Source organism: Lutra lutra, chromosome 8 (assembly GCF_902655055.1).
Source record: "Lutra lutra chromosome 8, mLutLut1.2, whole genome shotgun sequence".
In the NCBI taxonomy this organism is placed as follows: Eukaryota; Metazoa; Chordata; class Mammalia; order Carnivora; family Mustelidae; genus Lutra; species Lutra lutra.
The window spans coordinates 22,898,172-22,909,728 of NC_062285.1; the positions used below are offsets into that span (position 1 = coordinate 22,898,172).

At 37.1% G+C, this 11,557-nt stretch overlaps 1 protein-coding gene across 2 annotated transcripts in view; it reads left to right on the top strand.

Annotated features, from left to right (window-relative positions):
• The window catches only part of CUBN (cubilin), a 274,189-nt gene that overhangs the window by 220,098 nt on the left and 42,534 nt on the right, over window positions 1-11,557 (top strand). For both annotated transcript variants that reach the window (XM_047739399.1, XM_047739398.1), the window contains exons 57-58: window positions 7,393-7,593; window positions 10,211-10,340. In XM_047739399.1, coding sequence (XP_047595355.1) covers window positions 7,393-7,593; window positions 10,211-10,340 — 331 coding nt within the window. The remainder of the gene's footprint in view (window positions 1-7,392; window positions 7,594-10,210; window positions 10,341-11,557) is intronic.

The window sequence follows — 11,557 nt, forward strand, 5'->3', positions numbered from 1 at the left end:
TCACAATATATAAAGTTTTAGGGGAAGGTAAAACAGTTTATCTAAAATGATCCAATGTTATATTTAAGAAAAATACATGCATAAGGCTATTAAGCATTACTGTAAAAATTGTTACCCCATACATAGATTTATAGGTGATATGTATTTTCTTTATACCTCTTCTATTATCTTTTTAATCAGGGAAAAGTTATCTTAATGATAGGAAGAAAGGATGTGACTTGGACTGTGCATTTGTTCTCATTAAATTACATAAACACAAGAATGTCATATGTCAATATCATTTAGGCTAAAAAAGGAGACGTTGGTAAATACACTACATAACATAGCCAAAGAAAACATTGCCAATACCAATGGTGTACGTATTATTACAAAGGAACCTACACTGACCGAAACAGTAGCTCCTGAGTTAAGTTGACCAGGTGGGATTAAGGGGCAAGCATACTCTGCTGGAACACCGGGTGTGGGGAGTGGTGGGAGAGAGCACAATATTTTAGGATGGATCTTGCTGCCAGGTCAGCCATGTGCTAGTCATGTGACTTTGTGCAAATTAATCTTTCACAATCACTTGAATTTTTAAAAATACAGAATAGTAGTTACAGTATTTATAAAAGTCAGATCATGCTTGTAGAAGCCTATTTTGTGAACTGTCATTCATGAATGCCCACTGTTTTGTTATTTTTGCTACCACCAGTCAGGATCTCCAGACACGCCCTTACTTATGTTGCCTGCAAACAGGTGCTTAGTTTCTCCAGATTGAGGTATTCCAGATTGGCTAACCCTAACTCAGTTGAAGAGCTGATATTTTTAATAAGATGATAACTTTCTGATAATGTCTTGTGACAATTCCAGTGTTAAAGGTACTCAGCATGTTTAAGTGAGTAATTTCTGGCTATAGAGTAATTGGATTATGATGATTCTCAAAAAAGACAACATTAATCAGATTTATCTTATAATTAGATTCTTATCACTAATCAGACCAACGCTGATGTTCACTGAATACTATTAACAAACTAGAGATTTATTTGCTACAGTGAGAATAACCTTCTGCCTCTTCTAAAGTGAGCCTGAGGAATTGATCTTCAGGATGTTGTAATAAGACTGAAAATTGTTCCCAAGAAAAACTCAGTTTTTCGCAGGAGCCTTGGTCTTTCTTGCTGCTCTAGGCCAAAGGAAATATTTCTAAAAGAGTCTGTCCACATGTCTAAGTATTTCTGAGCCCAGCATGCCAACAGAGCCAATGTTGACCTCAGCAGAGATGAGGGTTCTAGATCTGTTCTTTTGGTGGGCCATTAACACAAAAGGTAGATCTAGCAAGAAAAAGATGGGCTATCCCAGACTGCAGAATACAATGGGAACATAGACTTGTTCATATGTTTTGTCTCCCAAATACTAACAACTTGTTAAGAAAGGTTTTACTAGTCAGGCCATCATTCTGATTATTCAAGCCCACGCTGGTGTTTTCACCATGGGGAGATTACAAAGGTTTAGTGATCTACATTCCACTAAAGTAAGTTGCTCAGAAAGTGTATGTTATGTTATGTTATGTTGGCCTAAGTTTCTCATCATGATTATTCCAATAATAGTCATTGTATGAACTATGGACTTCTCATCTTTTCTATATAATCACTTATGAAGTATAAAAATTCCAGTGAAATCAATTAAAAGTCATGGAAGAAATTTCCATTTGACCATTTACAAAGCAACTTTTTTTTTTTTTCTGAATGTCATCTCCAGATTGAAATGGCTCTTGGTAGTCTTAAAAGTGGCTTCACAATTTCTAAAATATGGTAGAGAAATGACAAATTTAAAATGTTTCTTTTGGTCAAAAATGAAACAACAGAAACAGACAAAAGCTAACTACAAAGCATGAGAGAAATTGTCACTGTTTGTACTTATTTTGAATCTGAGATTATTAAATTTTATTTTATTAATTTTATTAAAAATTATTTTCCCGAATACTGAACAGTCAAAAAGTGTATTTTTGTGTTTTCATTATTCATATGCCCAAGTAGATGCCTTGAAGTTGAAGGGAAGATTATAGACCATTTATTTTTACTGTTTACTGTATAGATAAAGCACTTAGCAGATGAGGTGCTCTGTGGCAAGTGATTGCCTTCTGTATCTTGATTCTTTTGTCATTAAAATTCAGTAAAAACACTGATTCACCTTGGTGACAATGAAAAGCTTAGAAATTCTTAACTAAAAAATCCTACATTTAGGCAAATTCTAAGCTCAGTTTCTCTCAGATCCAGAGTAACTCTTTTTTTCCTTTTAGCATGTCATAGTAAAAAGGAGTTTTAATTGCTTTTGTAAAAGTTACTTTCTTACAGAAATGTGAAATTCACAGTCCCTATTAATTGAATTTGTCATCCTTTCAAGGGCCATATGACTATCTTGGTGGTTTTATCCATCGTTTCATGAATCCTCTTTCATCTAAGACTTGATTTATAATGAGATTACAGAATCTCCAGACGCTTTAATAAATATCTGTTCTCCCAACACAAGTCAGAGTTCTTAGTTTAGCTGCTGTGGATTTAATATATTTTATGTGCATTTTATTCTAATTTATTCCTTTTCAGTGTTCCAGCATTCATTGTTCATGTACCACAGCCAGTGCTCCATGCAGTACGTGCCCTCCTTAATATCCACCACCAGGCTCAACCAACCCCCCACCCTCCAAAACCCTCAGTTTGTTTCTCAGAGTCCACAGTCTCTCATCTCTTAATAAGAATTGAATAGTAGAGTAGTACCTTAGCACAGACAGTGGAGAGAAACAGAAGGACAGCTGTTTTTGCTTGCTGTCCTCTGGAGATGGCCTCAGAAGCTCCGAAGAAAAATAAGTCTAGATTAACAGAGCAGCCAGATGGGAAGTCTTTAGTAATATTTGCCTGACTTTTAAAAACTTAACTTAGAAGTCCTACTTTACAGTTTACACCTAATATAAAGCTAAAATGGAAAAGAAAAGAAAATTTAGCTTTAGATTTTTCCTTTTGCCCTTTTTCCCACCAAAAATTAGGTTTTGTCGGTTGTCTTAGTTCCCATTTCCCCCACCATGTAATTTAAGTTGCTTTTTTTTTTTAAATGGCATTACCTAGCTACTTATCATTTCTTCTCTTTGCTTTACTTAACTATTTCTAAAGAAATCAGAATGTAGGCACAATTCACAATTTATTATTTTAGAAACCATCGGCCAGTGCTTCTTTTGAAATAGTTCCTACTGTTGATTTATTAAACTTGGCCAGACCTTAGAGCAGACAGTGTAGTTATGTGGGATTCCTTGCTTTCCCGTGTAATAAGACTTTGGTCTGCACACCCTGTGGAACTTAGTTCTACGCTGGCACATGCTTCTCTGTCCCACTCGATCATTCCTCCATTGAGCAATCCAGTCTCCAAGCTACTGTTTAATTGGGATTTGCCGCCCCCTAATTCCTGTACCTCTCCCTAGAGCCCTTTGCTGTTTACTGAAAAGACTTTATCTTAGCCACACTATTAAAATAATCCAACCCAAATGATCTCCTCCTGTTTCTTAGTCCTCTTTGATATCTCTGCCTCTCTGTCTATGGTTCTAGAGAAAAATTGCACTCTGAACCTAAATTTCACCAGTTTATATTATTTGCTGACTTACTCCTTCCTGGTTTCCTTTCAATTCTCTCCAAGTTCTTGGAACTGTGATGGAATTCAGAATTGAATGTTCCTCTGTAATAAAGTCTCGAAGACTATGATAAAAATTATATTCCAATACACTGGATAGAGCCTTACCCATTTCAAACAATAAACATCTCTTAAAAGTTTTTTAGAAGGTTGGAAAATAATCATAAAAACAAATCCTGGAGGATAGCTTCATACCTCAATACCTCAGAGATTTCACATCAAATTACTTACTGAGGATAGAATTAAGAATGTCTGGAGTTCCTTTTCCCATGACATGGGTTCTCATATGTCTAATAACTATTACTTCTCTGCCATAAATTCAACTTTAATATTTATCTTTGTCCTTGAAGAACTTTTTCAAATCTTGACTAAGTTCCTTTTTCTCCCTGGAAGGCAATCATACTAGTTGTCTTTATCTATATTCTACTTGAGCGTTTTGTGTATATTTTGATCACATATTCAATTGGTTCCCCCTATGATTATGGAAAAATGTTTAATATCATTATTTTCTGATGACTGTGGTCTTTGTCACCAAGTATCTTGTCATTGAAGAATTGGGGTTGATCTCTTTGCTCTAATGCAGTGATGTGAAAAATAGAGCTTGAGAAAAAGATGTATATGTGTGAATTACTTTATGCCCATTGACATAGTTACATCTCATTTTCTTATATACTACCTTGCTTATGCTAAACCTTGATATGCTCTTAGACTTCAGATAATTTTACAAATTCTGATATTATGTAATACATGACTTTTTATGGGTAAAATTTGGAAGGACATCCTACCTTAACGAAATGACTGTTGGAAAAGATATAATATCTTCATCAAGCAACTTGCCAAATATCATAACTTTTTCAATTTTTTTGAGTCAGGCTGTGTGAATGAGACGATCATTTTGATTGGTGTAATGATTTGATACTCTCTTGCCATCTACTAAAAAAAAAAAAAAAGAAAGAAAAGAAAGAAAGGAAAAAAAAGAAAAGAAAAAAGATAAAAAGATAAAAATCCCCTCTCAACTTCCTCTGCCTCTCCCCTGCCCAACTTCCTTATTGTTGAGTATGGATCTTTTATAAGCACTTAATGAGTTTTGGTTGTGTTGATATAGATATACCACTGCTATTTCATGAACTTTCTAGAACTGGACTAGTTCCTTTAATATTTTGGAAACATGATCAAATATATGACACATTTTACCTTACAGTTCACAACGTTTCCTTAATTTCCTAAGACAGTCACCACTGTGATAGTCTATGTCATTAGGTCAACAACTTAAAAACTAATGCTCTGATACTTAATGAATAGCTGTATAGCAAGCCATTTGATCAAAGTGGAACCAAGTTTTTAATCTAGCATCAGCATATTTCCTTTCTTTCTGTGATTTTGCTGTTTAATCATGATTATGATTATGGTCATCCATAGAACTATAATTTCTGGCCCAGAAATTCCACTTTTAGGTATTTACCCAAGAGAAATAGAAATGCCCATGCTAGTATCCAGAATATAAAAGAACTCTTAAAACTCAATAATAAAAATGTAAAACCTAATTTTAAAATGGCAAAAGATCTGAATAGACCTTTCTTCAAAGAGGATATGCAAATGACTAATAAGCACATGAAAGGCTGTTTAGCATCATTATTCATAGGGAAATGCAGATTAAAACCATAATGAGTATCACTTCCTACCCACTAAGATAGCTAAATAAAGGCAGACAGACAATAACAAGTGTTGGTGAGGATGTGGGAAATTGGAACCCTCATGTGGTGCTGGTGGGGTGGTAAAGTAGTGCAGTCTCTTTTGGAAAATAGTCACATAGGTCCTCAAAATGTGAAAGAGAGAGTTACCGTATGAGTCATCAATTCCACTCCTGCTTAGGTACCCAAGAGAATTGAAGGCATATATCTACACAAAACCTTGTACATGAACACGGCAGCATTATTCATGATAGCCAAAAGGTAGAAGCGAACCAAATGCCCATTAATTGCTAAATGGATAAACAAACTGTGGTCTGTCCCTACAATGGAATACCATTCCACCTTGGAAGGAATGGGGTACTGATGGCTGCTTCAACATGGGTGAACCTTGAACACATCATGTTAAGTAAAAGCAGCCAGTCACAAAAGACTGCATATTACATGATTCTTTTTATGAGAGTTGTGCAGAATGGACAAATCCATAAAGACTGAAAGTAGGTTAGTGGTTGCCAAGGGTTGGGGAGAGCAGTAAAGAGGGAAGGCTAAATGGGGTGTGATTGTTAATGAGGTAAGGTTTGTCCCCAGGGGGCTGAAAATCTAGGATTGGAGAAAATGTCAGATACCCCAAGTATCCTGGCACTGTGAACTGGTAACACCTTTCCAAAGGGCCATTTGATAAACTTGAAAAAGAATCTTACCTAAGTACCAATAACCCAGCTTCTAAAGATGTATCCTAAAGAAATAATGAGAAACTTCAGCAAATATCTACGTACAAGAATGTGTCAATAGTATTTTTCATCAAAATAAGATGGAAAAGATAGAATTAGCAAACAAGAGGGGATTAATTGAACTTAACATGGTGCATCTCTATATAAGAATCTTATGTATGCATTTAATTCAATGTTTTCAAAAGAAAAATCACGGGTGCCTGGGTGGTTCAGTGGGTTAAAGCCTCTGCCCTCGGCTCAGGTCATGATCTCAGGGTCCTGGGATTGAGCCCCACCTCGGGCTCTCTGCTCAGCGGGGAGCCTGCTTCTCTTCCTCTCTCTCTCTCTCTGCCTTCCTCTCTGCCTACTTGTGATCTCTGTCTCTCTCTCAAGTGAATAAATAAAACCTTTAGGAATAAATAAACCTTAAAAAAAAGGAAAAATCACATAAAATATATGGTTATGTTATTTTATGTTAATAAAAAAATAATTTGCAAAAGATCATGCACGGTATGACCCCAATTAATGTTTTCACAGTACAATTACCTGTAAAAATGGCTGCCTAAGGAGCAGTGATAAGCCTTTTTAATTTTTTGTTTATTGGGTTTTGCATTTCTCTTTGGAATGGGTCAGAGTATGTATTTCTGTGCATATATATTCAGAAGACAAAACAATGTTGGATATTTAACGGTCACTAAACTCAAGCTCATGTTGTTTGTGTGAATATTTAAAAATGCTGTTCAGTAAACGCTAAGGAATTTCTAATTCTCTCTCATGGTTGGAGTCCCTAATCTGTATATAAGAGTGAAGTTAAAGCAAGGTTTTGCCAAAGCAGTGCTGTTGACATTTTGGGCCCGGTGATTTGGTGGTGGTGGGAGGTCGGGGAGGTGTGGGCTTGCCCTGAGCAGAGGACGGTGTTCAACGACATTCCTCCCCTCTCCTCCCCACTCCATGCCACTAGTACATCCCAATGTTACAGCCAAATCCTGTCTTCTCATAGCGCCAAGTGTCCCTGGCAGGACATTTATATGTCACGGACTTAGAGGAGCCACTTTATAAAGGAAGAAAATTCTGGATTGTTTGAAAGCGGGATTTATCTGTTGTGACGTTCTACCTCTTTCCTCAGACCTGTGCTTGATTTGTAACTTGGGTAGGCACTGTTTCATCAGGACGCCAAGTTAAACAGTGACTTAGCAAAAGAGCTCTTGACTCTCATTTTAATTTCTATGTAAACTGCATGAATCTTCATTACATTTCTTTTCTTTTCTTTTTTTTTGGTCTGAGTGTTTATAGCACCAATCCCTTGCATTGCTTCTGATTATAACGCTGGTCATTCCCTACAGCCCGCTCGGCCGTAACCAGAAGCTGTGCCAGTGATGGCGTCCACATCATCAGGGCTTCCAACTTCTCTTCCACGCCTTTTGCCACCGTGTGTGGCGATGAAATCCTGTCTCCTGTCACCCTAGTAGGCCCGGTGATGCTCAACTTCTACTCTAATGCGCACATCACAGACCTCGGATTCAAGTTTAACTATAAGATCACCCGTGAGTAGCCATAATGATAGAGTCTGGAATTTACTTCTTTTCTTAAGTAATTCCCATAAGGACTTTTAATTGTGATTCATACATCACCAGCTTGAAGACTTGGGCACTTTAAGGGGAAAAATGATCAAAGAAATGCCTGGTCCAAAAATCCTCAGGCATTTCCTTTAAAAAAAAAAAAATGGGGAGGACCTTCTTCAGGAAATTTAGCTAGAACTACTCTTTGAAAATCAAATGGAAGATTGAGATTTATGTTGATAATTAAAGTTAAAATGAGTGTTCCTGCTGTCTTTAGTTGGTAGTAAGTTATGTAAAGGTGTCTTTTTGGCCTGGACTATCCAGATGCCTGTCTCATTTCTCCAAGTCACTCTGCTAATGTGAAAAGCAGTATTTTATAAATTTAGAAAAAAATAGAAGAAAATATCTTTATAATCTTCAGGTAGGAAAGGACTTTTTGATAATACAAAAGCATAAGGTCTTAAGGAAAAGCAAAGATTAATGTATTCAGCTATATTGTAATTTGCAAGTTTTCCATTTCAAAGGCAAAGTGAGAAGACAAGTCATAGATTGAGCAAAAACCTTTGTAGTTACTAGGATCTTTTCATTTTTCATTGTCTGTAGACAATTTAATCCTATGTTTCAAAATCATAAGATTCTTTTTCCCTATTTTCAGTTATCTTTTCCTCTCCTGCAATAAGTGTGGTTAGCTTACTGACCATTTTTACTACATCATCCTAGTTTCAGTGAAATGGGCACACACATCTGGCAAAAGCTTGTTTTGTTTTTTCTTTATGTGACCAAGATCATTACTAAAGTTAAATCATTTTCTTTCAAATAAATTACTATTCCCATCCACAGAGAAGTCTTGAAACTCTCTACTCATGAAAAAAACCTTTACAAGTCATTCATATTAGCTGTTACCTGAGTCCTGACCCCATTTGGAAAGTGTGATTGTGTGTGACTTCGTAGTCACAAAACAGATTTGGGCACAGTGAGGGTCCCTTCCCCTGGTTTTCTTGTTGAATAAAGAAGAGCATCGGTTTGTTTATTCTTTTGGTACCACTGGTATGTTGGAGGCTTACAGGCTGCTTTATGATCTTCTACTCTTTAATCTCTCATTTTCCCAAAATACCATATGTAAAGTTTACCATATCTACTGTGAGAGTGCCTTTTAAAAAGTGTTGGCATTAAGATTTCAAATCCTGACAGGTACAAATTTGGGAGTTACTTGGACATTCATAAGCTTTCAGAAACCACATAATTGTCTGTAAGCTGAAATAGAATAATGGCTACACAAATCTAACTTTTTTAAAAAGATTTTATTTATTTATTTGACAGACAGAGATCACAAGTAGGCAGAAAGGCAGGCGGAGAGAGAGGGGGAGAAGCAGGCTCCCTGCTGAGCAGAGAGCCCGACGCAGGGCTCGATCCCAGGACCCTGAGATCATGACCTGAGCCGAAAGCAGAGGCTTTAACCCACTGAGCTACCCAGGGTCCCCATGAATCTAACTTTTAATTCACTACAGTTGTCCCCCGGGTTCTCAGACTGTGTATACTTATGGGTATGTGTAGAGAATAGCCTTCCTCGAAATGTGGGCTTACCAGAAGGAATATAAACAAACAAACAAACAACCTTAAATGGCAGCTATGATTTATTTATCATTTCTAAGAGATGTAAATGGAATATATCTGCTGACAGTATATAAACCAGAGAAATATCATCAAAATATACTACTAACATTATAATTTTAGAATCATAAAATAAAACAGAAGCATTTCTCACTTCAATGAGTGGGGCAGTTTCCATCATTGTGCAGCATGGTCTCATCCTCCTTATATGTAAGGCCAAACAGAAATAATACTAATTTAATGTTTTTTATAATGGGGTTTTTATGGTCGTTTTATGGCTGTGGTTTTATTGACTAATAGAAACAACTAACAGTTCTGGGCTGTTGATTGCTGGAGTCAGGGCAGGGAGTGGGTCTAGCCTTGCACCTGCTGAGGAGCAGTAATACAAATTTGGGCAAATAGAGCCCTCACCAGGCTCACAACTAAATGGGAAATGCAAAGGACCCCACTTGAGCCCCCAAAGAGAACTAAACTTGAAAGTTCTAAAAACTGTTTCTAGTACTTCACATTATAATACTCTGTCTTGACAGAGGAAACTCTATATTTAAGATATTTAATTTAAATTATAGATCTCCAGAGCACAGTCCTTCCTGGGCCCAGATGCTCACAACATGCCTTGGATTCTGCGTGCCTTTTCTCAGCTTCCAGTTATCTCTGTCATCCCTCTCAATCTGTTCGTTAAATATAGGGAATGGACCCCAACACATGAAATGTTCATTCTTATTATTTTTACTCTGGTCATTGAATTGACGAATTCCATTCCAAGGTGTGTCTTAAAATATTCTCCCCGCTTCTACTCCCTTATTGTCTCTTCGCCTGACCTTAGTGAAAAACATCAATATTGTTTGTAAACAACAATGAAGGGAGATTTAAGTTCTTTAAGGCAAGTGGTTGGCATCTCTCTTAAGGGAAAAAGGTACAATTGTAAAGAATATCTCAAAATTACTCTTTCACGCTCTGAGCAATAATCTTTCTCTGTCTTCTTCTGCAGCCTGTGGGGGAGTGTTCAACTTCTCCACCGGGGTCATCAAGAGCCCTGCCTATTCGTATTCGGACTACCCTAACGACATACACTGTTCGTACACCATCATCGGTAGAGATGACAGAGTGCTTCAGCTGAAGTATGTAAGACAAATGTACCTTCTCTACAGTTGGGTCAGCTCTACTTGCAGAAAAGATATTCCCTTACAATAAAGAACACTGATTTTTACAGGAGGTATATAAGAGAACCTCGAAGAAGGGAGAGTGAAGTTCTTGTTTGTTAGTATAAATCTGGAAAATGGGTGTCCCGCCTTCCATGCAAGCCAATAGGGATTAAGGGGAAAAACAGGCACTCCACCAGTGAAAATGAGTGTTGTCATTTTCCAGCAGGTTTCAAAGGAGTGGGTGTAGCCTTTGTATAATGGACTGTAAAAATTTAAGCCTGTCTTAGAAGCAGCAAGAGAAAGTAATTTTCATTTGTTGGAACTTTGATACTTTCCATAATTCTCTTCTTTCATTCTTTTTGTTTGTTTTGTTTTGTTTTTAAAGATTTATTTATTTACTTATTTGACAGAGATAGAGAGTACAAGTAGGCAGAGCAGCAGAGGGAGAGGGGGAAGCAGACTCCCCGCTGAGCAGGGAGCCCGATGCAGGGCTCCATCCCAGAACACTGGGATCATGACCCGAGCTGAAGGCAGCCACTTAACCAACTGAGCCACCCAGGTGCTCCTGTTTGGTGTTTGTTTTTATGGTTTTTTTCTTCTTTCATTCTTAAAACAGTTATATGAGGCATAAATTATTAAACCCATTTTACTGATGAGAAAATTGAAGCTCAGACAGATCAAATTATTTTCTCAATGTGATATGCTACTAATTGAAGAGTCAGAATCTGAATTCACCTCATATTTTCTCCCAAAGCCATGCTGTTAATATTTCCCTATGCTATTTCTTGAAGGGAAAATATTTCCTGACTACTTGAGAAATGTATTTTTATCCATGTATCAGAACACCTCTACACTGGTGCCCTATGATATTGCTTACATCATCAGTAAAACTCTCCCCTAATCCTATCTACTCCCCACAGCACTGATTAAGGACCATAACCTCCAGTTATCAGTGATAAAGTTCAAAACCACATTCATCTGAGATGATGTATTTTTAATTCTTGTGTTTCAGTGATATACAGCATATGGCAGAGGGCTCTGAAAGTTCGTGTACTTCATAGCAACCTAGAGTTTTGTATAGAAGGTCGATGGGCTGGAATCTTTCTTACCTACCTCCCCACCAAGTGGCTGTGATCACTTTCATCCCCAAAATCACATACTCTGCAGTTCGCCTCCAGGAACCTATGTCAAAT